Source organism: Myripristis murdjan, chromosome 9, assembly GCF_902150065.1.
Source record: "Myripristis murdjan chromosome 9, fMyrMur1.1, whole genome shotgun sequence".
Classification (NCBI taxonomy): domain Eukaryota; kingdom Metazoa; phylum Chordata; class Actinopteri; order Holocentriformes; family Holocentridae; genus Myripristis; species Myripristis murdjan.
The window spans coordinates 33250892-33278559 of NC_043988.1; the positions used below are offsets into that span (position 1 = coordinate 33250892).

The 27668-nt window shown below is 41.8% G+C and overlaps 3 protein-coding genes across 7 annotated transcripts in view; 2 read left to right on the forward strand and 1 right to left on the reverse strand.

Moving 5' to 3' along the window:
* paqr3a (progestin and adipoQ receptor family member IIIa) overlaps positions 1-27668 on the forward strand; it is a 52437-nt gene that overhangs the window by 9103 nt on the left and 15666 nt on the right. The window lies entirely within an intron of this gene.
* On the forward strand, positions 1930-7219 carry LOC115365391 (uncharacterized). 2 transcript variants are annotated; one of them, XM_030060371.1, is made up of 8 exons: positions 1930-3490; positions 3614-3697; positions 4002-4058; positions 4149-4211; positions 4380-4442; positions 5283-5327; positions 5452-5511; positions 6736-7219. In XM_030060371.1, exons 1-8 carry the CDS (start codon positions 2161-2163, stop codon positions 6963-6965), a joined length of 1932 nt encoding a protein of 643 aa, XP_029916231.1. In that variant the 5' UTR covers positions 1930-2160; the 3' UTR covers positions 6966-7219. The 2 variants fall into 2 exon arrangements, with proteins under 2 accessions (XP_029916231.1, XP_029916232.1); XM_030060372.1 differs by having other exon boundaries at positions 3614-3682.
* LOC115365393 (rRNA 2'-O-methyltransferase fibrillarin-like) lies at positions 14805-26393 on the reverse strand. Of its 3 annotated transcripts, none has more exons than XM_030060376.1 (9): positions 26259-26393; positions 22690-22818; positions 22134-22274; positions 21926-22020; positions 19530-19700; positions 19147-19279; positions 18524-18636; positions 18070-18215; positions 14805-15483 (listed from the first exon to the last, which is right to left on the reverse strand). In XM_030060376.1, the coding sequence occupies exons 1-9, from the start codon at positions 26266-26268 to the stop codon at positions 15447-15449; spliced, it is 975 nt and encodes a 324-aa protein (XP_029916236.1). In that variant the 5' UTR covers positions 26269-26393; the 3' UTR covers positions 14805-15446. The 3 variants fall into 3 exon arrangements, with proteins under 3 accessions (XP_029916236.1, XP_029916238.1, XP_029916235.1); XM_030060378.1 differs by having other exon boundaries at positions 15428-15458; positions 26259-26392; XM_030060375.1 differs by lacking the exon at positions 14805-15483 and adding an exon at positions 16691-16834 and having other exon boundaries at positions 26259-26392.

Sequence of the window (27668 nt, forward strand, 5' to 3'; positions counted from 1 at the left end):
AGGTAGGCTACATGCTGTGGTATCAAGAATCGGGGTTGCTATGGTGTCCCCGGTGGTTGCAAGGCGGTTGTTATGGGGTCCGTTTCCCAAAGCAGGTTTAGTGAAAACTCTGAGTCTGTTCACCCTGAAATGAGGGAAACTCTGAGTTTTCTGTTTCACAGAGAGAGGTAACTCAAAGCAGAGAAAGAGGGGTAACTCTGAATTATGCACAAATTTTCGTGCATATTCCTATGAATTTCCAGGAGCACGAGCGATCAGCGCGCATGCGCGAGCCCCGAAGTGAGAGCCATAAGAAAAATGGAGGACATTCCTTTTGTTCTCAGTGGAAAATGCAATATTTTAAGAGTTTATACATTAAAATGCGTTTTGATAACATTTCACACGAAACACATCAAAGATAGCACTAAAGATTTATATATATATTTTTTTTTAAATTATTTTTCATAACACATCTTTACCCGTGATATAAACATAGGCTACATGTTAAGGTTATGCTTTTGCTGTTGAAAAACTACCGTATTGTTTTTTAAACCTAATTTCAACACTTTTACCCTAACCCGGAAGAGGTGTACCAGAACTACAATCCTACACGAAGTTGCAACACACAGGTGTCCTGCGCTATAGGTTTTGTAGTTCTAATATGTTATGTCTATTATATGATGTTGTGATCACTAATTTTTCAGTCTATATTCATGTTTTTGGGTGTGGGAAGATCGCCTGTTTGGTCAGATTTTCTTTAGTTTTTTTCTTTTTGACACTAGTCAGTGTTTGCCATTGGGTATGGTAGTAGAGGTCAAGAGCTTTCCAAAAATGTTGACCCCATGTTTGTACCATTTTTTGTCGCTGCACTGTAAGCCTTGCATTTCCAAATTGAACAACCGCAACAGGTCTGTCAATCACGTGGTTGTAACATTTAGCTGCCAGACGTCACAGCAGTGTGTCACAGACATTAAACTGCTGCAGTTTTGATGCTGAAACTTTCATTTTTCCCAAGATTTTGATGCTCAAAGTTGGTTACAGAAAAAATTCTGTTGAAGAAAAAACAGATTTTGTCTTAGGATTTTGAAACCTGGGATGGATGTCAAATTGACTTGGCTGCAGTTTTGAACAGAACTCAAGTGTGTTTTTCAGCAATGAAAATTTCATGTCTGTCTCTATTAAGAATGAAGTTACGAGGCTAAAAAATGACAGAAAAAAACATGAACAAAAAAACATCAAATTCGGGTCTACCCCATATATACTTTGTGGAGCTGTAACTCAGAAAATTCAATCAAATTTTTCATTTTCACAGAAAATGAAAAGAAAGGAGGAGGAATCCAAGGACACATTGGTATGTATGCTTTGGATTTATTTCTTATTTTGATGTGGGCTATAGGAAAATGGGCTGCTGGCAAAAACACAGTGGGTAAACTTACAGTCAAGTACTTAACTATATTGCACACATCTTAATTGATGTATATTCATTCAAAATTTAGAGAAGTACATTTCAACTGTCTCTTTCAGGCAATCCTTTCCCAAGATGAGTCCTTCTCAGAGTCTATTCCTGACCTAGACAGTGACTATGTCCCATCATCATCGGAGACCTCTGAGGAAGAAGAACAAGAGGATAACACAAAGTTGCCATTCAAAACATCAAGCGATCTTCTCCAAGAATGTGACATAACTTCCCTCACAAAGGACTTGGATGGACACAAAGAACTCATAAACAGAGACTGCAGTGACAGCGACCTCAACTTGGACTACGATGCTGACACTGAGAATGAAGATCAAGGTGAGGGTAGGTCACATGTTTCAGTGAAAACCTGCATCAAGGGGGAAAAAAGAAAATGGGACAAGAAACATTATTGTGTGTTCTGCAAAACACCACAAAGTAAAATTGGACGGCATCTAATGCGAAAACACAATGCTGAAAAAGAAGTGGCCCTGCTTACATGTCTTCCAAAACGATCAAAGAAACGTCTACAACTGTTAGATCAACTTCGCAGGAAGGGTGATTACTTTCATAACATTAATGTGCTAGAAAATGGAAAAGGAGAGATCGTAACCTGCAGACAGCCATCAGAACATTCAAAAGCAGAACAGTATCTACCGTGCAACTTATGTCTTGGATTCTTCTTAAAAGATGAGCTATGGAGACATGAGAAAGTGTGTCGTAAAACAATGAATGACACAGTTAAGTTCAAGCAAAAACGAAGAGTTCAAACTGCGGCCTCAGCTCTTATTCCATTCCGAGGACAGGCATCACAAAGGTGCTCAGAAGTTGTTAACAGAATGATAATTGATGATGTGTCAGTCCAAGTAAAAAATGACCCTCTCATCTGTGAATTTGGCGACAGACTGTTGGAGAAACATGGAAGCGATCGATCAAAAGATGCATATGTCAGTCAAAAGATGAGGGAGTTGGGTAGATTTGTCCAAGCTGCCAAGTCAATTGACTGCAAAGTGAAGATGCTGCAAGATGTTTTGGTGCCACCAAAGTTTTCTTTAGCAGTGCAAGCAGCAAAAAAAGCAGCTGGCTTCATCAAATCAAACCACAGGTACGACACTCCATCCCTTGCTTTAAAATTAGGACACTCACTGAAGGCAGCATGTGAAATTGTTATTGCACAACATGTAAAGGCTGAAGATGAATCAGCAGCTGGCAGAGTCAGGAACTTCTTGGGCTTGGTAGCTACAGAGTGGGACTTCTATGTGTCATGCCGTGCACGGACGAACTTAGAAGAGGGAAAATGGAACAAAAAAGAAATGATTCCACTCACAGAAGATGTAATGAAGCTTCATAAAGTGCTCAAGTCCACAGAGGAGAAGGCAAAAGAGCAACTGTTGGAAGGACCTAACCCTGCAGCATACAAGACTCTCAGTGAGTGCCTTCTTTCACAAATCATTCTTTTCAACCGAAGACGGCAAGGTGAGGCAGCAAAAATACTTCTGCAGACCTACAGAAACAGATCCAACGAGGTACCAAATGAAGACATCATGCAGTGCCTGTCAAAACTTGAACAGGACTTGAGTCACGAGTTTACCAGGTTGGTGATCAGAGGGAAAAGAGGTCATAAAGTGCCCGTGCTTCTTACAAAGGAGATGACAAATTCACTTGATTTCCTCATTGATAGAAGGAGTGAGGACAATGGCATCTTGGAGAGTAATGAATATGTCTTTGCAAGACAGAATTCAAAATCTTATCTTCGAGGTTCAGACTGTTTAAGGAAATATGCAGCTGCAAGTGAGGCAAAGAGGCCTGAAACACTCAGATCGACCCAACTGAGGAAACATGTAGCTACACTTAGCCAAATAATGAACTTGAAAGACAATGAACTGGATCAGCTTGCTAAATTCATGGGCCATGACATTAGGGTGCATCGGGAATATTACCGGCTAACAGAGAACACACTCCAGCTTGCAAAAATGAGCAAGTTGCTCATGGCAATAGAGCTGGGAACTGACACCTACAAAGGCAAATCTCTTGATGAGATTGATTTTGGCTTAGAGAGTGAGTATAAATGAAACTTACTGTATGTAACGATGTCACAGTGAAACACATTGTTTATTATTTTCCTTGAAATGAATGAAAAGTTAGAAGTGAATTTAACATTGTTGTGTGTATTGTCAACAGCTTTGTCGTCAAGTGTGGGAGCAGTACAGGAGCCACAAATAAGTCAAAGTGAGAAGTCTTCTGAACAAGGTGAAGATACAGATGGTATGAATGTTTATCGCTCTCTTAATTAATGGTTTGGTTATCTTTTAAATAAATTTCAGATAATATGAACAGTTAATTTACTAAACATGTAACATGTTTTGAGGCTTGAGTGTTATGATTCAGAGCAGTGGCATTGCAGGTCAGTGTAAGTTAGGTTCACCAAACTCTGTATTCATCTAATTTCTGATGTGAAACATACCAGCTCATGATATCAGATGGTGTGACTCCATTTGTCCATTGATAAGTGGATTATAACTTCATACTGTCACACTGAAACAGTACTGTCTCTTTTTTTCTCTTGAAGGGCCCCGTAAAAGAAAGAAGAGAAGGAAGGTTTCTGAGCCAGCTCAAGATTCAGATGGTATGGGCATAAGGTTCATTGAAGTTATGTTACTATATCGGTCAATATGGTGAATTGAAATTAATGCTCAGGTGGCATGCTCTTTTGTAGAAGAACCTCAGCGGACCTCCACTCCAGTACGACCAAAAGTGCTTAAAAAGACAAAGAAAACAGGTAAACTTAAAATTAGTTAAGTGGTTGAGTAAATGTATGTTTGATTAGAGTCAAAATAACTGTTACAGTTAGATAGATAGATTGATATTGTATTAATCTCCAGGGAAATTCAGGATGCAAAAACATGGTGAATTGAAATTAATGCTCAGGTGGCATGCTCTTTTGTAGAAGAACCTCAGCGGACCTCCACTCCAGTACGACCAAAAGTGCTCAAAAAGACAAAGAAAACAGGTAAACTTAAAATTAGTTAAGTGGTTGAGTAAATGTATGTTTGATTAGAGTCAAAATAACTGTTACAGTTAGATAGATAGATTGATATTGTATTAATCTCCAGGGAAATTCAGGATGCAAAAACATGCTGAAAATAATGACCGAAATACTCAGTAACTGAAAAATTTCATTGAAAAACAGTATTTGGAGACGGCCGACACTATTTTACCCACAGAGGTCATCGTCAGAAAAATGAATGAACATATACAGTGGTGGCCAAAACTTTACCCCCAAGTACAAAACAGTATTTTTTAATTCAGATGTATTCAATTCAAATGTAATGGAAATACTTAATTTTTACATTACTTTATTTTTGGATAGAAGGAAACCCTACAATTAAAAATACAGCAAAAATTATCACTTACAATTACAGTAAATGTAACAACTTATAATTCTGAAAATTTCACATGGACCAAATTTAGGACCAAATTTTTGCAAAACTTTGTTAGGTTTCTTACACTTGCCACTGTAAAGTCATGCAGAAACCAAAAATATGTAATACTTGTAATTTTAATATTTTGTAGTAGCCTATATCCTTTCTGCTTAACTACTTGTGCCAGCCTGCGGGTGTGGACTCGACAAGCTTTCCACAAATGTCCGCTGTTATCTTGGTCCAGGTTGCTTGGCATTCTTCCCATAGCACAGCAGCATTCTAGAGGTTCTCTGACTTGTCCCAGTGTTGGTCAAATATCTCCCACAGGTTTTCAGTGGAGTTCAAGTTGGGACTTTTCAGGGGCCATGGACAAACCTTGAACCTCTCTCAAACAGTACTGTCTCTTAATTTTCTTCTCTTCTTCACAGCAAAGAAATCAAAGAGGGTGTCTGAGCCAGCTCAAGATTCAGATGGTATGGGCATGAGATCCCCTGCACTCTGATAATTATATTAGTGGTATTAGTGGTAATACATTAGTGTGTTTGTCATTAAGATTTTTGTAGTTTTTGCTAACAGAACATACATGTTTTATTGTAGAAGCAGCAGAAACAAGGACCTCATGTGCAGGACCCTCAGCCCAAAGAACTAATAAAACAGGTAAACCTCTGCCATTTCTGTGTTCTGCTCCTGTGTGCTAGCTGTATTGTTCCATCATGTTATTTACTCATTGCCTTTCCTGATTCCACACCAGTTTCAATATGTATACACATATAAAACTAGGCAAAAAAAGTTCTACACCGCTTTTTCAGTCTATAATTTCTCCCCTTGATGTATACCCAATAGCGTTGTATCTTATACCGTTGGAAAGCCTCATTCGTCTTCTTTCCAATGAGATACAGTACAATGAGATTGTAAGGATCCTGCATTTCTGGAATGAGTGACACTGGTAATTGTGTGGGAAGTGACCAATTTTTTTTTTTTTTTTTTTTGGAAAAAATCCCCTCCAATATTTTTTCAGTTGATCATTTCTCACATTTAACAGTACCGATTGGTGTTGTCTTTTATACTGTTAGAAAGCCTGATTAGTCCCCTTTTTAATGAGAAATAAGTTGTAAGGATTGTCAATCGATTGGTTTGACCAACATGGCGGAGGTTGGATTTGGAATGGAATTTTTTTTTTTTTTTGTTTTTGCTTTTTTCTTTGAGATATTGATAAAATGTTTGACAAGCAAACATTCAATCCTCTTTGAAACATTATGTACATATGGATAAAGGTGAACATACTGACAGAATAAGTACACTGTCGTCCTCAAAAACACCATGATATTTTACATTTTATTTATTGATATTAACATTTATTTTGTGAAATTATAGTAATTTGATTTTTTAAAATTAAAAAAAAAAAAAGAAAATACTGTATTTATATTGGAGAGTGTAGTAACATAAGATAAGGCAGTAGGAAAATAAAAATTTGATAATTGATACAGGTTGTTCTATTCTGTTTCTAATACTGACTATCCCTCTACATTTCTGGCTGTAATACTCTACTGTAGGCAATATTGCAGTGCAGCTACACTCATCATTTGGCAATATTGGATTTACAAGGTTTTTGCAACAGTGATAAAGTACATTCATTTTTCATATGTTACAGTGGCTGGAATTTTTCATTTTGGATATTGTTCCTTATTTGAATATTAAACTACTATAATAGAAAATTCTGTAACATATAGTTAAGCATTGATAATCTTTGCAGGGCATTTCACAGTGCATCACAGTAGTTGCCCATAGTTGCCCGGTATCCACAAGTAGAAATAAACCATCTATACATTATGGCTGCAGGATTTATAAATAATGATGGATGATTTGTGAATTCTCTTGTAGGTACAGACTGTCTGATCCCCACTGCATCAAAGCGCAAGTCCTGGAGTAAAGCAGAAAAATCAGCTGTATGGCGACAACTGGGACAGTACATCACTCTAAGGAGAGTGCCTGGTAAAGAGCCGTGCCTCAAGGCACTTAAGGCAGAACCAGTTCTTAAAAATCGTAATTGGAAAGATATTAAGAACCAAGTCTACAATTCCATCACAGCTCAAAAAAGGAAAAGTATTTAGTTCCTGTTCATAAATATACGTATATGGACCAGTTAGCCAAGAATGTTTTAAGGTCAATTTTGATACTGCACTGAACAGCAGTTATTATGTTGCTATTGTCTACTTTTGATATTGCAGTCAGTATGTTGCTGTTGTCAGTTTTTTTTATATTGCACCGTATAGCAGAGTGAGTTTCTTGCTGTTGTCAATTTTTCATAATGCACCAAACAACATTAAGTTTGTTGCTGTTAATTTTTCATATTTCACAGAACAACAGTCCGTATGTCTCTGTTACATTTTGATATTGAACTGAACAAGAGAGTCAGTATTTTGCTGTTGTCATTTTTGGATATTGCAGTGAACAATACATTCCTTGCTGTGATTTTTTTGATATTGCACTGAACAACATAGTCAGTTTGTCAATTTTTCATGTTGCACTGAGGAACAGTCAGTTTCTTAATTTTTCATGTTGCACTGAACAAGAGTAATTTTGTAAATTTTCATGTTGCACTTTACAACAGTCAGTTTCTTGCTATTGCACTGAACAACAGTAATCATGTTTCTGTTAAGTTTTGATATTTCACTGTACAGCAGTCATTATGTTGCTATTCTTAATTTTTGTTACTGTACTGTACAACAGTCAGTTTCTTTCTGTCAGTATTTCATACTGAACTGAACAACAGTCATGTTGCTGTTTAGTTTTGAACAGTCAGTTTCTTGCTGCCAATTTTTGATACTGCACTGAGCAGCAGTTATCATGTTTCCGTTAAATTTTGATTTTGCACTGCACTACAGTTATTATGTTGCTATTGTAACATTTTGATATTACACTGTACAGCAGAGTCAGTGTGTTGCTGTTGTCAAATTCCAAGCAAAATAAAATGGAATTGAAAAATAAAGGAAGATAAAATGAAATACATGGATGCTTCTTTTTACCAGTCAGACAACACAAGACATTTGATGTTACCTTCAAGGAGCGTTAGGAAGCTTCTCTGGAATTGGTTTATATATGTTTATTGAATGATTTAATCTTTGTGGTCCATTTGAGTTCATATTAAATGTAAATATATCAACAGACAAGAGTTAGCTTAAACTGAAGAATTAAAAAAATGGAAAAGACCTCCATTAATAAAACTGTATAATGCCTAGCTGGTTTTGTGAAAAGCGATCTAAAAGAACACACACCAAATCTTCCCGGCAACAAGGTTAGGTCCTCACAACTATGCAAGTAAAATATTTTTTTTACTTTGTGTTTTTTGACATTTGAAGTGACATTCTGACTCTCCACTCCCATCTAGTGGCAGGACTATTTTTTGCACCATTCTCACTACAGTGGAAATGGTGGTCCTCACAGAGAACTCCGAGAACGGGGTCCTCACAATGTGATAAAGACATGTATGTGTGTGTGTGTGTGTGTTTGTGTGAGTGAGTGAGTGAGTGAGTGTGTGTGTACCTGCATTTTGGTGTGATCATGCAGCAGCTGCCAGTAGTCCTGTCGGTCACACACTAGGACATGCTAAGGGCGCCATCTGCTGGAGGGGCGCTGCTAGTGGCCAGAGGGGCACCAGCAGCGAATGTACTACCAGTGGGTTTTTGTTGGCGTCGTGTGTGTGTGTGTGTGTGTGTGTGCACGTGTGTGTGTGTGTGTGTGTGCACGTGCGTATGTGTGTGTGTGTGTGTGTTTGTGTGAGTGAGTGAGTGTGCCTGCATTTTGGTGTGATCATGCAGCAGCTGCCAGTAGTCCTGTGGGTCACACACCAGGACTTCCGCGGCCTTTCAAAATAAAAGCCCAAAACTCTTTCACAATAAAAGCACCGAAAAATACCCTTAAAACTGGCACAAACGGACGAATTGTCTGCGCTTCGACACGCGCGCCGTCCCCGACGTGCACGGGGGGGCGAGGGCCCGTCCAACGCTGCTTGCAGCTTTAATTTTTTTTTTTTTTTTAATAAAAAAAAAAAATAGAATTATGTGTTCTGTTATTGATTATGACGTTTCATTTTTATGTGACGGGTGGAGAGAGTGAGAGACTGGATTGGATTTGGAGGCTAAACTTTCAGTGACAGACAGACAACCAGCTGTGCGAGCGCAGCGCAAACAAGTGAGAGAGAGTTGCAGCAGCATCCCGCTGTGCTGGCAGGCTCGGCAGCAGGGACGCTTTCTGCTATGGGCAGTGCAACTGCCCAGGGCGCAATCTACTTGGGGGCGCACGAGAAAAAAAAAAATCTCCAGTTTTCTAGACTACCGTATTGACCCGCACATGCCGCGGCACCATCAGTCGGTATGAGGCGGGCCGGCCGCGGCACCGTCCGATACCGCGCCCACCCGTCAGGTCTGCCGGATCTGACAGGTGAGCTGCCTGATGGCCCGCCTCATACCGACTGACCCCGGTGCCGCGGCCGACCGGCTCTGCTAAATAATGGGGAATTTGGCGTTTTTTTTTTTTTTGTTTGTTTGTTTTTCGGGCTTTATCGGGCTGTCGGGCCTAAAGTTCGGCTAATTAGTCGGGTCGGGTCGGGCCTCGGGCTGGCCCAGTCGCGCCCGGGTCGGGTCGGGTCTTAATTTTCAGGCCCGATGAGAACTCTAGTCACAACTAAGGATGAAATAAAGACGATATTAACAGCTAAATACAATATTGACTCTGGCTCATTGTAAATCGAACAAATGATCAAATTAATCACACGAAAGTAGTTATTACTAGGGCTGTAGTCAACCAAAGAAAATCTTGGTCGACTAACGTCCTGAAATTTCGACCAAAAGTCGGCAAATCGGGGGGCGCCGGGAATACAATTTTTTTTTTTTTTTACTATTTTTAGATTAATTAACTGGGCAGTAGCCTACCTGGTAGCCTTGTCCGCCTAAATGAATTATAAATAAACATAAACAACTTGTATTTGTAGTATATCAAATCGTTTTTTACCTAATTATTTTGCACTGAATGACACACTGGAGTCAGTCAGCTCTGACAGTGTTGCATCAGGTGCACCTACACAATATCAAAGCCTATGATTTCCCAAAATAGTGCTATGTCAAGCTGCCTTCGTCGCGGGTGTGTGCGCAATCAGATTTTGGTCGACCAAGAACGTGTAGACCAATAAATCGACCAGTCGACTGAGGGTGTTTTCACACATACAGTGTTTAGGTCGACCTAACTGTCTAGGCCGACCTAATTGGTGCGGTGCGAGTAGTGTGAACACAACTAGCCGCACCCGAGGTCGACCTAAACAGCCGTACCGAGAGCGGCTGGAAGGGGTGGTCTCGGAGCGGCGCACCAAGTACTTTAGTGCGGTGCGGCGCACCAAACTAGTGGTGTGAACGCACAGCGAACCCGGGTCGGCCCAAGCCTGGTGTACTCCACAAGTTTGGGCTACAAACGCCCATTAAACGCCCACCCGAATAACCGCCAGGGCGATTATTTGCATTATGTTGAGGTGAACCCAAAATAAGGCAATTCACCTCATTTTTGCAGAAGTAAACAGTTAGCTGCACAATAACTGTGCGGCACCTCCGTTTTCTGTCAAAATAAGAGCTAGCTAACGTTACAAAAAGGGTCTACCGTAATCTTAAATCGACCGATCAACTCTTATTTTGACAGAAAACGGAAGTGTCGGAGGGAACGACTCGCAGCGCTAGCGGTTTGCACTGTTTGTATGTGCAGATATGTTTACCTTATGCCTTACAGTACTTTCTGCCTATGTTGCCGCCCTAGGCGAAATTACTGGCTTGCGCCCTTTCATGTTACTTCTTCAACCCCCCCGCGGCACCAGTCGGCCGCGGCACCGGGGCAGCATCAGGCGAGCCGGCCGCTCACCTGTCAGATCCGGCAGACCAGACCGGGTGGGCGCGCCTGATGCCGACTGATGGTGCCCCGGTGCCGCAGCATGTGCGGGTCAATACGGTAGTCTAGAAAACTGGCGATTTTGTTTTTTCTCGTGCGTCCCCAAGTAGATTGCGACCCGGGTGGTTGCCCACACTGCCCGTAGCAAAAACCGTCCCTGACGTTAGGCAGATCAGACGGCGTTGTTGTTGAGTCTCCATCGTTCACGTGTTTTGTTTACATCTTGAGGCTTCATTTCAACCTTCTCTTCCGGGTGGGATGGTGCTACACATGTCATTTTCGTCTGGTTGCCATGGATACATGACGCTCCATTCTGTAGAGCAGTGGACTTGGTACGGCGATAAAAAGCATATGTGAAACCGAGCCGCTCCAGTTGAAAATTGATACATTGTATATTGGGTCGACCCAAATATGTCACTGGGTCGACCCAAATATGTGTGAAAACACCCTAACAGACTACAGCCCTAGTTATTAGCTTAAAATTGTGTATTTGATTGACATTTTACTGTGCAAATGATAAAAAAAATGAGAATCACGCAATCACTGTGGCTGGTCATCAACCAAAACAAATGTTTCACTGAAAGATTCCGTCTCTCTCCTTATATTTCACTCCACCTCATCACATCGTCCTCAGTTCACTCTAGAAAAATGTGTACTCATGGTCTAAAGAATTTGTGAGGTGCATACATTCTCACCGCACATTCTGTCTTATGAATACGAGTTTATGTGCAGGAAATGGCATTTGTATGTTTTTTGTGCATATGAATTGCTGATGCATGTGGCCCCTGGGGTTTTCAATAGGGATGCTTATTTGCTATTCAATGCTATCATGATACTTGGGTGCCAATTCAGCATGTACTGCGATTCTTAAGTATTGACAGTCTACAAGTATTACAATTTGAAATTATGATTTATTGCAATTTATGTTTGCTTTTTTAACACTAAGCCATGGGAAAAAAGTTCAATCACACACTTCTAGAGAGAAAGTATTAGTGCATGTATTTAAGTATTGTGATTCAATGTTAGGATTTATTGCAGTATTTGCTGTTTGAATTATATCCATTCAGGAATCCAAAAATTGAGTGGTTAAGTATTAGAAAAAAAAAATTATAGCTGCTGCGCAGCAATGGTCAGGGCCAGGCAATTTTAGGCAATTCTGAGCAACAAGTGGAGAATAGGAAGATGAAAAGAAAGGTGGCATTCTAATGTGCATTTTGCATCAGTTGAGGCTTGAACTCACAATTTCTGGCATGAAAGACAATGCTCTATCTCACTGAGCTAATTGCCGAGTGTCAGTTCATGTGAAGCTTCACAAATTGACTAGCCAGTCACATGATAGCAGCCACCTATGCATGGAAAGGCAGATTTCAAACCACTGTAAAAAAAAAAAAAAAAAAAAAAAATCAGTCATCAATACAAAAATCTTAAAGTACACATATTGCATCTAGACAGCATGGAGATATTGGTAATTTATTTTTAAGCTTAAGCGCAATAAAGATGGCGCTGTGCTAGTGGCAGCCTGTTGCAGCAGCTCCGTTGTGTGTGTTATGTTTTTGCTCTTGTTTTGTCTTCCGTGGACCAACTGTTGACTAATTTTTGCACCAGTGAGCGTATCATCAACCTGGCAGCACCATGTATGCCAAAACTGCTGTGGTGGCTCTACTATGTCTGCTCTTTTTCACCTGGTTTATCACACCAGCAGCCACGGACTCAAGAAACAGCCGGCACCCCATTGTTTACACCCGTGAAAAGCTTTTAGCCCTCTGCAGCACAGGGAGGTTAACCGGCTACAGGCCCAATGTTCCCCGGGAGCTAAAGAGAAGGAGAAGAGGCTGCTGCTCCGGTGCAATGTGTCGGTATAAGAAGAAGCGCTTCAAGCCCACCACCCTCCGCTATCATCACCGGGAATGTGAGATCCATCCATAACAAAATGGATGAGCTAACGGCGCTAGCACGACACCAAAGGGAATACCGGGAATGTAGCCTGATGCTGCTCACTGAGACCTGGCTAACAGAGCTAACACATCACCCCCCCTCCCTCCCCTTGGGAGGTCCGACCACGACCTGGTTCGACTTCTCCCAGTGTATAAGCCTTTGGTACGCAGACAACCAGCAACCACCCACACAAGGAAGATCTGGTCTGAAGAGTCGGTGGAGACTCTTCAGGACTGTTTTGACACTACGTTGTGGGATGTGTTCTGTGAGGACCAGGGGGAGGACACTGACAGTCTCACTGTGTCACGGACTACATCAATTTCTGTGTGGACTCTACCATACCCACCAAGACAGTAAGACTGTTCGCAAACAGCAAACCATGGATCACTCCTGACATAAAAGCCCTCCTCAAGGATAAAAGGAGGGCCTTCAAGTCAGGGGACAGGGGGCAGATGAAGACTGTGCAAAAAGAGCTGAGGAGGAAGATTAGAGAGGGGAAAAGTAGCTACAGGCAGAGGATGGAAGAACAACTGCAGCAGAATGATGTCAGTGGGGTCTGGAGGAGTCTGAACACAATCTCAGGACACAAAAACTCCTCCTCCTCCACAACCCCCCTGTGCACTCACTGACCCTCCTACCCTGCCCCCTGCTGCCCCTCCTAGCACACTCACTGCCCCCCCAAGCAGCATGGTGCTCTCTACAGCCCAGGTAGAGAGAGAACTGGCCAGGCTCAAGGTCAAGAAGGCAGCGGGTCCAGATGGCATCAGCTCGCGTCTCCTCAAATCCTGCGCTAGCTAACTGTGTGGGATTGAGGAGCACATCTTCAACATGGGCTTGAGGTTGCAGTAGGTACCACAGCTGTGGAAGACCGGTACCGGTACCTGCGTGGTACCGGTGCCCAAATCATCTCGACCCAGTGTCTTCAACGACTACCAACCGGTGGCTCTCATAGCCCACTTGGCAAAGACCCTGGAGAGGCTGGTCCTCCATCATCTGCGCCCCCTGGTGAACTCATCTGCAGACCCACTGCACTCCCGTGCTTGGCCTACCAGCCAAGCACAGGAGTTGAGGACGCTGTCATCTTCCTCATGCAGAGATCCCTGTCTCACTTGGAGAGGTATGGGGAGCGCGGGCTTGAAGAGAGCCACAACAGGGGGGAGGTGACGTCTGGAATCCGTCAATGGACTCAATGGACTGAGTTGCACCCTGTTTTACAGATTATGTGCCTGTAATCATCAATATCAATGTAACCAACTGTGCATCTAACTGTTATCAGTAGCTATATGCATGCATACGAGATGTAATCAAGAAAATACATATGTAACCGAATGTTTGCTTACTACACCAATATCCGTGTGACGGTAGTGCCCAGCGTTTGAGTAGTGACAAGCGTTGTGTTGATGGTTCACTGTTCAAGGTGTGACTCGTGGAGTTGGTCGCCTGGGGGGTAAGGGGCCATGGGAGAATTTTCCTGTTCAGGTTTTTCGCTCCCATACATCTCTGAAGGTGTGAACTGTCCCGTATATTCTCATTAGTGTTTCAATATATCATGGTGAATGTGTTCCAATATGTTTTTGTTATGCTACTTTTAGTGTGTTACCAGGTTACATTATTTACTACGTATATCCTACACGTAACGTATTTAGGGGCACCGCACAGAGTAAATCACTAGAGTGATTTCAGGGGGGATATGTAGTAGCAGGTTAACACCATGACAGTGCCTGGTGGTGTATGTCCTTGTAAGGCAAGGTTGAAAAACAGGATCTTCCCCCAGCCGGTCAGGCTCCGGCCTGGCTGGGGGGTCGAGGGCCCTTCTCAAGGGCCAGATCGTTAGGGACTGGATTGGTGGTAAACAAGTATGTTCTTAAGTACAATGACCAGTTCTAACCGGTCTTTTACCAAAACAGGATAGCCGGGCCAAGAACATGAGCAGGAACATCCGTAGGGTTTCGGGGAAACGAGGAGGTGCACCACCGCACACATACATGATGTTGGGTAATCAGAGATAGCTGGTTAGAGTCCAAGTGAGAAGTAATTTGAGAGTGTTCCCAGATTGACGGGAAATGGGTGTGCGTGATATGGTGTGACATGGATGAAAAATGTGACATGATATTGGTCAAAACAACTACTGTATAAAAGGAGGCGTCCCGTTCGGGGACGTGGGCTTTTCCGAAGAATTGTCTCTGATCTACGTTTGTCAATAAAGAAAATACCCCCATCTGATACCTGCGTCTCATCCATCTGATTCCTTGTTGTACCACCGCTTTCCTGCCACGACAGCAACATTCAGACACACTGCATGACTAAACACTGAAAAGACAGGACATCTCACTTAACCGCTGTTTTTGTTTTTCTTTTCACAAAAATGATACTTTTCAGAACCCTACATGAAGACACACTTAACCAGCTGAATTAGAGAGTCACTCATCATAATCCAATCAACCCAATCAGGATGCCACATTGTGGTTATAGTCATCCTCACCGTGTAGTGTGACCCCAGCTTTTATCAGCAATAGTGAAAAACAGCCAAGCAGTGAGTTAACTGTCCCAAGAGCTCAGAAAATAGAAAAACTATGACCAAATTATGTCCACATTTAGCTGGTGGTGTTTTCCCTGCCTGCAACAGTCTATAGACAGGTCAAGGTGGAGAGTGGAGCAGCAGACAATGCCAGGGTGTGGTGATGATCTCAAGCTGTCCTGAGCTTTCTTTCAGGTTTCATTTCTTGTTTTTAGGAGGTGGTCTGTGGCAGGGCCGTGCAGAGACATCTGGAGGGGCAGGTGCTCAAAGTTAAAAGGGGGCACATGGAACACAAATTTGAAACACCATACAGAAACGTACCTTACAATATAACTGGTTGAACTGTAGCAACGTTTGCTACAATTATTCCTAGTGCGGATAATGAAGTAAAAAATAATTGAATGATGTATTTAAATATTTTTATGATTTTATTCAGTTTGACTATCCAAAGTTCTAAAAGTTATATATTTTGTATGCATATTATATTTGTGTGTAAATGTTATAAACAAACAAGTAATGATACAAAAATGAGAGATTGAGAAAATCACAATTCAAATTCTTCTAATTGTTGGAACATAATTTTGACATAGTTTGAAAGCCCAAAGCCTTACCTTTCTCATAATACCTTTTATTTTCTGTTTGGACTTACTGTCATTGAGATAAAAGCATTTGTTTGACTACTACTTTTAAGCGATTCTCTCCCAAGCACCACTGTCACTCGTGCTGTGTGCTTTATAGAACCTCATTTCTCTCTCAGTCCACACAAGCCAAGAGCGACAACACTATGCAACCTACAAACAGCATAGGGCTGTTGGTTCAGCGCATGTCCAGGCGGTTGCAAGGCAAGCACATCAAAACTTCTTCAGAAACTTTACAAAGTCTAGTTGTTATTGTTGTTGTATTTATACTGTAATAGTCCAAAATTATGTGAATATGCATAGTGCATTGTTTTAGTGAAATAATATAGTCTATGCCTCATTGCCTCTAGAAACATAGAAAAACACTGCTTGAGAGTAAAATAATACATGACATCTCTCTAATGCACTTTGCCCATAATAAGAGAACCATACAGAAATCTGACATACTTTTTCCCCACAGCCCGCTGTGTGGTTAACTTACTCACTCACTCGTCTGACTCTGCACACAGACGACACAGAGGATGCTCATTGCTCACTTCACTTCGTCAGTCATCTTGCAAGAATACACCGTGCACAAACGAATACCACTGCAAAACCGACTCACCGGACCAGCTGTTTACTCCCTTGGGTCTTCTTCGGTTTCGCGAGACTAGCAGTGGCCGTCTCTAGCTGCTTAGCAGCGCTTAGCTACATGGCATGTCTGGGCACGTCAGGGCAGTGAGGGCAGAGTGAGGGCACGTCGCGGATCATGTGACCGACAAAGGTAGATCTCAATTATTATTATTTTGTTTTATTTCTTATTATTTTGGGCCACAGACAGACTTTCACACACGCACTTACAAAAAAAAAAAAAAAAAAAAAAAAAAAAAAAATGACTTTGACAAAAGGGCACTTTGGTCATCAAGAGGCAAAGGGGCAGGTGCTCCAGCACCCTCCGCCCCCCCCTCTGCACGTGCCAGGTCTGTGGGGACAAACACATTAGTGTCAACTCATCTCCTACACTGTGAGGTGCAGGCACAACATAGGCAGAGCACATTACACCAGTTTGTGAGGTTATGGTGGTGTGGACCTGTAATAGGGGGCAATCCTCACATAATAAAACTAACTGTAAATAAACAAACATTAAACTTCATGATCTACTTTTTGTGAAGAAATCTCTTTGGCTTGCACAGGCAAAAGTGTGCTACTAAAAATAAAAGATTTAAGGATAAAATGAAAGAACAATAAAACTGTAAACGATAATTTGTTTGACTGAATGAAATAAAAACAAGAGGTTCTCTTACAGCCAATGCACAGTCAACACAGTCAGCTGAATCCTTTGTTATAATTGGCCTTATAGTTCTTGTCTCTTGCAGTATTCAATGCATGTTAAAGTTCAATGCTTCTTGTATTATTCAGAACAGCTTGACTATTAGCAGAAGGTAAACAAAGCTGGAACCAGACATATTTTCTCTATCTTATTTGTTAGGTCTATTGCATTAGATACACGCCCAATCAACATACATACACATAGCATCATACATTCCGAGATCAAGGCATGGACAGTGGTTGGCCTGTCCATGTCCGGTAACTGGCCAATTACTCTCGGTTGCGTTTAAAGTCCAACCTATGTACGGGGCAGGCCCAAGCCCAAGAACATAAATATGTATCATTTCCTGATATCGACACTCATTCTGACTGAGATCCTGCGAGAGCTCTGTCACACTGAGACCAGCGCTGCTTTGCTTTACATGTGACCAAATAAATATTATATCTGAGAGCTGAAGACTGACTCCGGTCTATCCTTGGGCATTCAACAAAAGAATCGGGTCCTAACACCTTAACTCAGATACTTCAAAGAGACTAACAATAAGACTGCTGCCCGGGACGGCATTCAGACTGCAGAGCATTTTTCTACCTGAAATCTGCTGTCTGCCTCGCTAGAGTTGGGCTTTTCCAACAAACTCATAGCAGAAGCAGGGTGGAGATGTGCATTATGACCTCGGGCTTGAAGTGTGGAGCAGATCTACACAAGGTTAACTTTTTTTCAGCTTGATCCATACAGGGGGTTGCAAGCAGAACCCTTGTCTCTCAAAAGAAAATGTTTTTGTAGAAAAAGCTTCAGTCTGACCACCCCCTTATGGTTTTAAAAATACTTAGCAGTCACTGGATACCAAGACTTATTAGACAAAAAAGACATGTTTCATGTTAATCTACCTGTAGACGCCCACCACTACAGCATGGTCTCTCTCATAGGGCTCCAGTGTGAGCTGTTCCTGTGGTTTCATGTTTTCAGCACTCATCTTCTTCACTTCTGAGGCAAACACTGCTTCTGGAGCTGCTGTGGAGTCTATACAGTTGGCCTAAGTTGAAAGACAACCCATAAGACAGAGTCTACATATTTTTTATAGACAAACTATACAAACATCATTAGCAACTCATCTTATATGTAGTGTGCTTGGTCTTTGGTGGCAGGTGACATCACCAGCCATAGCGTACAACAGATGGAGACTTTTGTTTGGCTTCTATCATCTCTGTGCACCTTATTGTTACATGCCAAGTTCAATAACAGGTAAAAACATTTTTACATTAAAATCTTAAAACACCTTGTGAAATAAAAATTGGTAAAAGATTGGAAGATAGCTTCTTGGTGTGATGGCCACTGCTGTACCTTGATAGAGATGACAAAGTGTCCCCCGTTCTTCAGGAAGTTGTGAGCATTCAAAGCAACAATTCTTGTCTGGTCTGGCTGGGCAACATCAGCAAAGATGACATCCACCATGCCTACAAAGACAGTCCATTAGTTGTCTAAGTAACTCTAAGACACCATATCTTGAAATCTATCAAGCAAAATGAAATTTAAGAGCACATTCCTGTCAATGGTGACCTCATGATCTTTCCTCTACTGCCACCTCAGGCAAAAATGTCAACTTTGCACTTAAACATGTAATATTACACTGCCCCAATATTATGTATTGGCCTAATTGTTGCGATTAGCTCTTCGACTACAAACGGTAACCCAGAACTTTCCATAACCTAGGAATTTCTAGAAGTTCATATAATTTCCAGTATATGAAGGATCAATCATCAATGGTATGAAGGGCATTATAAAGAATCTTTTTGTAGTCTTGTTTCTCTTTGTTAATTTAACAGACTGACAGCCTCTGATGGTTTTTACATGAGTATGTTACCTTCACCTCATTTTGAGATTACAGTATACCTGTTGCCGGTACTGGTGTACTGACCACACTACTTGGTGTAACTTACTGACTACCATGGCTAACTGCTACCTACCAACCAACATGCGGTATTTGTGTGGGTGACGGGCATCTTCAATGATGGGAATGATGTTGGTTCGTTTTTTTGCCACATTGAGAAGGTCACGACCTGATCGATGGGAAAACTCTACAGCATAGACCAGCCCTTCCTGTCAATGTAGGGAAAACACATGTCAAAATTTCTAATTAATGTCTTTTCAGTGTAATGAGATTTGCTTTATTCAACTGTGTACTGGGGGAAAAGGCATAAAAAGGTGGGTGGGAGAGAACAGGTGACATTAGAGTGGTTACAAAACTGAAATCACTTTATTTATCATCAGTCTGTTCCAGCAAACACTGGGTCAGAATATGTGTATCAGCGGGTCACAGGTGTAACTGTCAACAGGTTGTCATACTGACCGGTCCAACAATGTCAGAAACATGTGAGACTGTGGTCCCAGAGGCGGCTCCAAGGTACATGACCTTCACCCCCGGTTTAATATGGATCTGGTCTACACCCCCTAAAATGGCCGCTGCCAGCTTAGACCGAAAGGGATTCCAGGCCCGGTATTCAGTCTTCATCTCTCCTTCCTGACAAAGAAAAACAATGCACTTCCATTGCATTTTGTTTCTACCATAGATACATGTACACAGATATTTTCTGATAGCATAAAACAGAGAAAGCAAATCTTACCTTTATGAAGTAACGACTGAATGTTTGGTGTTTTTACTTGGTAAGTGACTAAAAACGATAATTCTATTAAGCCACTAACAACTGAAAATGAGCAATTAATTGTTTTCCCACAACTGAAGATTTTGAAAGGAATGGACAGTGAAAAGGCAGTTGGCAACTTTGCATTTGCTGTAAGGTGCTTCTCCTATCACCGCATTTCAAGCAGATGAGAGACTTGTAACGGGAATAAACAGCAAATTAAAATAAATAAAACACATTAAAAGGAAAACTGTTACTACAGGCTAAGCTGCTACTTTTCAGGCTGAGGGGAAAAAGCACAGGCCCGCACTGCATATTTCCCCTGCTCCTGGTTGCAGGGCACAATTCCACTGTGACCTTGAAATAATTTCAGTATTTCTTTTCTTTTAAATGTTATCTATTAGTTACTTGAATTAAGTGTGATTTTGAACTATTGATTCTCCAGCACCCGTTTCCATGCTTAAAATTCATCTTTTGCTATACTCTGGCATGACAGTCAGGCTTATAATACACCAGAGGAAACCCTGCGAGGGTGATGACCAGGAGAAGAGTTGTAGCTACTTAAGGTCAGCTTATACTTCTGTGTCAAAATGCTGCCATAGCTACACTGTAGGCTTCTGTGGCCCATGCGGAGCCTGCCATTGTAGATGGCCCCCCCAAGTCTCAACCCAGCTGAACACACATGGGAGATTCTGGAGCAATGCATTGGACCAGCACTATCACCACCATCAAAACGCCAAATGAAGGAATATGTCCCTCCGAAGCAGTGGTAGGGGAAACAATGTATATTATAAGAATGTATTACAAAAAGGTAATAAAATACACCAACATCAAGCTAGCCAGACAAGGCCCAAACAAAGCAGAAGCTTGATGCTGGATCGATCACAGCGAAGGGCCAGACTGGCAGACACAGGTGGACAGATATCAGTAAGGTGAGAATAAAGGCCGATTTATGGTTCTGCGGACACTGGACGCCACGTGCACACAGTTGCTACACAGATGGTATGTGCCTCTCATGCTTCTGCGTCCTGTCGGTCTATTCCCCGGCAACTAAATTAAACAATGGCAACTTAATCCCCTGCCGATATATTATCATATTTTCTCAAACAAATAGTGCAAAACAAGGTGCGCACGTTAAGTAAAAATGGTGCAAAAGAATTGAAATGCGCAAATCAAAACAAACGAAAAGGTGCAAAGTAGTGAGGTGAAAACTATTGGAATGTGATACTACAGCAGGCAGTGAAACCAGAGGGGCAAAAAGCCGGACATGATGTAGTTCGGCGGACCTATCATAGCTCTTGTTTGTCTGTGTAGGGTCCGCGTAGTTACAATTTTTGGGAGGTGCGCGGCAAGTCTCTGAGGCAGTCACAGATGTCCCGCAAGGAACATGTTTGCTACGCAAACCCTCCATAAGCTACACATACGCAGAACCATATATCGGCCTTAAGGGATCACTGTGGCAGGTCCTACATCTAAAAAATGATCTTTAAATTCAGCGATAAATGCCACAGCTCTGAATTTTTTGTAGGTGGCAGTGGATGGCCCACGCAAGGGGAACCTTTAGTTTACAAGTACTAGTTAATTATAGTTAATTATGAAGTCCACCACTATATTTTTATTTTTTTTAAAAAGGCAGCTGTTATAATTTTTCATTTAATGCTCTTATTCTATTGTCTGTTTATCTCTCTGTATTATGAGGACCTTTGTAACATTGTGACAGGGGCTATACAAAAACTTCACTCAAGCTATTTAGTCCAAACTAGCCCCACATACTTTGCAGGTTGCACCTTTGAAAGTCACTTTTCAACGAGCAAAAACCCTAGGGCTAATCATATTCCTGGATCCTAATAATGAATGAGTACTTTATCAAACATCAGTATTGAGTCAGCTAAACTGTTAACAGTGATAGCCAACATGCAGCACATCCCGTGCCTGTGTGAGGAAGTTACTCTCCATACCATGAGAGGGCAGTGGCCTTAAAAAGTTAAACAAGCAGCATTCGGCTCACAGAATAGGACACCTCAAAGGGAATCACTGGCCAAGGGTGGCCAATTACATTGAGGCCAATTGTGAGGTGTGTCAGTGGCTTTAGGTATGATCTCACCTCTACACTGATCCTCTTCTCTCCATAAACAGACTCTCCCACCACCATGTTTTTTGTCACCAAGGCATCCTCCTTCCCTCTGCAGATAAACACCCCTGAGCAGACACAAATGGAACATCACAGGCTGGTGCCTTGTGGGCCCAAAATTTGACATTTTTATATTGTTCTGTGCTTTCATTGACAATAATACTAATAGATAAAAAATAACCTTCATGTCTGTGTGGCTCCACTAACACCTTCTTCCCTCCTCCAAAGCCTCCTCTGCCCCCCCGGCCTCCTCTGCCCCTTGGGGTGCCCCTGCCTCCCCCTCGCCCTCTGAATCCACCTTCAGGGGACTTGAACCCTCCGCCTGAAAAAACACAGGACAAATATTAAAATAAAATCTTCAATACATCGGCACAATGTAAGTTCAAAACTTGTTCATAACCCTATGACCAGGTCAAGTCATGTGAAAAATACTGTCAAATAAATCAATGGAGTTGAACCCATGTGGAAAACAGTTTATTGCGAGCCACTGCTAATCTCTAGGCAGTTTAAACATTTGATCATAGGAATATTAACATGCAATGTGATATTTGAGAATACATGTGTGCATAAATAAATGACTGCAATTTGAAGTTAGTGTGCTCAGTTGACTGTATGATTCATACCGCTATGACATTTTCTGTATTTCTGTTAAATATAAGCCGCTGTTTGCTTTAAGTTCTTTTATTCACAAATATGCACTTTTTGATTCCCACAAACAGTGCTCCTTCTCTTCTCACCTCTTCCTCCTCTGAATCCTCCTCTTCCTCCCCGGTCACCAAAGCCTCCTCTTCCTCCTCCTCCTCCTCTCCCCCCACGAAACCCTCCACCCCCTCCTCTTCCTCCTCTGTCCCCACGAGGACTGAATCCTGTAGCAAACACACAGACAACAGACATGGTTACAGAAAAAACTGTGATACACTAATAAGGGCTGCCTATCAGCTCCGCCCTTGTGCCTGTCTACTACTGTAGTCTAGTAAATATTGCTACACAGGCTACACTTGATATTTGCAAGTCATTCATAGACTGTCATTAACAGAATGACTGGCCCTTGTCAAATGTAAGCTGAAAAGGCACAAGAGTAAAAAAGAAAAACATCAGCAGAGGTCAGAGTGCAGCAGACTAATGTTGTATATTATAAAAATATGTTAAAGCGCCTGATATAGTCAGCCACTGCAGATAAAAAGATGAGACATTGAACCATAAGTTTGTGAATACTGAAATCGATATCAAAATTGCAATGTGATTTTGTCAATATCATGCACCCCTATAGCAGATTATGAAGAAAAACAAACAACAAAAAAAAAACAACAACAAAGAGGACAGCCTTCTTATCTCAGTTATTTACAGCAGTACCCCTCTCTAATGGCTGCTGGTGCTACAACTTCTAATACTATTTTGAGTGCTTTATCCCTTATACTACCACTTCTAGTTCTACTTCAAAGACTGCAATTCTTTTGATTACTTCTACTGCTGATGGGAGGACTACTACTTTAATTGCTTTAGGTCATTATTCTATTACTACTTCCTGTAACACTTTACATTCTTCAAAAACTTCTGCTATCACTACTGCTGGTACAACAACTTCCTCAAGTACTACCTGGTACTCTCTAGTGACTAACTAGAGACACCCTAGGAACCACCTACAAACACCCTAGCAACCATTTGGTGGTCATGCTAATAACCACTTAAACGTCCTAGCAAATGCCTAAAAACAGCCTTGCGACCATTTAATAAGCCCTAGTAACTGCCTACAAACACTCTAGAAACCACCCGTATTGCTACTGAGATACTTGGCATAAATGGCGAGGTATGGAATTCTGTCTATATTCTGCAGCACTAATTGCAGATGTAGTTTCCTAATAAGCAATTAATACACCATAGACATGACTCTAAATTATCTGCATCAACATAACACTGACAAAGTGATAATATCTTTTGTTATGGGAAGACGATTAGGATTCACCATCATCTCCAATGACGTAATGGAGCCAAACGCAAAACCCCATAAAGCTGTACATAAGTATGAGTCAAAAAATAAACTTGTTATTTTGACCTGCTAAAGGTACAATGGAACGCCACTCCAGGTCGGAGTTCATTCTCCCTGACTCAAAGCCAATCTTTTTTTTTTTTTTTTTAAACATTCAAAGCCGATCATCACTTCAGGAGAAGTAGAGCTCTGACGTCACACAGCATGACGGCGCCCATAAACGCGCACGTTGTATGTGGTAAACATTCAATTAAAAGACTACATAATTCTGTTTGGTAACTTGTGTTTCAGCGTGTAAAACGTCAACATGCGTCGCCGGTGACATTTGTTAGCTAAGGGCGTTTTCACACCTGAAAGTCCGAACCAAGGTCCGAACCAAACTCCGTAATTCTGTTACATTGTAACACATTTGGTCCGGTTGGTTTGGTTTCACACTGCAAATAGAGTAACGGACTTTACAAGACAAACATACAGGGGAAATTTATTCTTCTCATTAGAGGACGCATTAACTCCCCATGCACTTCCGCGGCTCATTTTGCTTTGGTTACGCTGAGTTTTTGGGCTGGCCGGCATTTGACATCAGTATTACTTCCTGTTTACAGAAAATGAATGGAGCAAGCCAGAGCCGGCTTTGGGCATAGGCGGTATAGGCAGGCCTAGGGCGCCATCTGTTGGAGGGGCGCCGCTAGTGGCCGGAGGGGCGCCGGCAGCGGTTGTTTACCGGAGGGATACCGACAGGATTTTATCAGCGTCATAGGTAGAGTCGTCGGCGACATAGGTAAAGCCGGCACTGGAGCGAGCCATCTTTTTCCCGTTCTAATACTTTTGTTGGTATATTGCTACCAGCAGCACCAAGTTAATGAGCAATACATCAGAGTAACTGCTATTCGCAAGATGAGCCTCCTCATCATGAGAAAACTTTATCGAGAGGAGGAGAAAACGGCATACAGTCCTGCGAGTTATGGCAAGGTGTATTCCGGAGAGAAGGTGAGTGTGGGAATATTTTTTAAAGAGATGAGCTGTCAGTAGTGATGTATTAACTTGTCTTTATAGTGCTATACATTTTACCGTGCGACACTTTTCATTCAGCATAATAACGGACACGAGTCGACTAACGTTGCGCCTTGCATATAACAGCAACGTTTAACGTTAGCAGCTAAAGTTAGCATGCCGTCAGAGATGCATAACCATGGTAACCAGCTGGTTAGCGTGACGTAACTTCCAAAAACTTCCTGTCATTGATACGAAGGTCCGAACCATACAAACAGTTGTTTTCACACTGCAGAAGGTCCGAACCATGGTTCGTTTGGTCCGGACCGAGACCACCTCTTTTGGTCGGACCAAATTTTGGTCCTTTGGTTCGGACTGTGGTCCGCGGCAGCTTTCACACCTGTAATTTAGGTTCGGATCAAACTGAAAAGTCCGAAAGTCCGGACCAAACGAGACAGGTGTGAAAACGCCCTAAGGTAGTCAGTCAGGACACACGCGAGGGTAACGTCAAAACTAAGCACCTGGCTGGCACAGAGGGTTTGCACGGTCAGCCATGTTTGTTAGCGTTTAGCGTGGTGCCGCAGAAACGGTTCGAGGTATAGAGACCTCTAGCTTTCGACGGAACGTAGCTACTTTCCAGTGACTTTTCCGCGATATGAGAACGACCAACACATACAGGGAATTTAAGTAGCATTATCCGAGTTTTTTCCTAAAATAACCAATATCGTCCTTGACAAATGACTGGTTCGTGATTGCGCCCTGAGAAAACGCCAACTAATTCAGCCAAACAGCCAACACTGTCTAGCGTGAGCCTCATGCTACAAACCAGAACGATTCGGCCTAACAGTACAGATTTCAACCAGTCTAGTCCTGTCGACAAGTTGAAGACAATTTAAAACCTTTTGCCTTACAAACTGTAACTGACATAGCTGGGAGTCTTGGTCAAAACAAGCCTGAGTCTGGATTGATTAGACATGTAAGGTTAAGAGCGCGGTTGTGCACGTGTCTGCGGACATGTGGCTTCATCACACACACTTCTTCCTCAGTCCCCTCAGCCTCTGGAACCTCAGCACTTTGGCTTCAGTACGGCCCCGCTTTAACGTTAAAATCACACTTTTAAATTTTCAGTTTTTTTTCCCAATACATATAACCTGTAAATAAGGTATGGGGGGTAGTGACACGCGACATTTGTTTCCAGTTAAGTTCGAAAATACGTTTGCAATTAGCGGACAGTCGGAGCACTGGCGTTACAGGCCAGTTGGACAGTATTAACCAACGATTTTTGGAATTAAAAAAAATAAAAAAAAAACATACTGCGAAGACCGTTACCTGGTTTCATGATAGCTGCTTAACGACCGCCTCGACGCAAAAGTCGCACTTCTTCTCACTCCTCAAGCGCTGTGTGTGAACGCACTACCATGCATGTGGGCAACACTTCTTCGTCTTCTTCTTCTTTGTATTTTATGGCGGGTGGCAACTAATGTTAAGGTGCATTACCGCCACCTACTGTGTTGGAGTGTGAACCAGAGTCATCTATTCCCACTTAGAAGGAGAAAAATAAATAAAATAAATAAATAAAAAAATATATTCTCTTATTTAATCCTGTATCTTTCATAAATTGAATGAGTTTCCCTAATCCAACAGTTAAAGCACTTTTCAATGTTATCTCTTGTATTCCAATCTGCCTAAGCTTGTTCTTTAGACTGACTCTCTCTCTAGAATACTTGTTGCAATGAACAATGACATGTTCTACTGACTCTTCCACTGAGCATACATCACAAAGGCCTGTTGGATGTTTTTTAATCAAGTGAAGTGTTTTATTCAACCCAGTGTGACCTACCCTCAACCTTGTCAACATGTTTTCTTCTTTAGTGCTCTTTTTAACTGATCTCACCGTGCCCACTTCCCGTTGCACTGCATATAAATGTCTTCCCACTTCCCCATTATCCCATAAGTGTTGCCATTCCTGGTGTATATTTCTTTTTATAACTCCTTTTGCTTCACATTTACTGAGTGCAACAGTCATACTCTCCTGTTGTTTTAATGCCTGTTTAGCCAATGTATCAGCCATCTCGTTGCCTTTAATTCCTCTATGAGCTGGTACACATAAAGGTGACTACCTTATCCTGCCTCTGAAGTCTGTACATGGATTCATAGATTTCATTAACTGCATCTTGTCTGCTACTATGTGTGAATGATTGTATTGATAGTAATGCTGATCTTGAATCTGAGCATATAATAACTTTCTGGAATCTTAATTCTTCAATCCACTGTACAGCTTCTAAAATTGCCAACATCTCAACAGTGTATACAGCCAAATCATCAGATGTCCTCGTTTTGACTGAATTCTTCAATTGTGGAATAACAATAGAAAAACCTGTTCTTCCCGTATGAGGGTCTTTGGATCCATCTGTAAATACTGGAATAAATGCATGATGCATGGTATGTAATCATTCCTCCACTAAACTCACAACATCACCACAACCTTTATGCACAACTTCTTGAATGTGAAAGTCAACATGAACTGATGGAAAAAACCAGGGTGGTGTTACTGTTAATTGTACCGCAGAAATAAATTCTTTCTGATTTAATTTCATGTCTGCAGCTGTTCTTCCACTGCTCCATGCAAAACATTCTCCTTTGTATCTCTCTCTTTCCCAACATGGAAGAAGCACTTTTACCGTTGGGTGTTTGTCTTCTGTATGTCCCTGGAGATTTGCCCAGTAGGTTACCATTAAT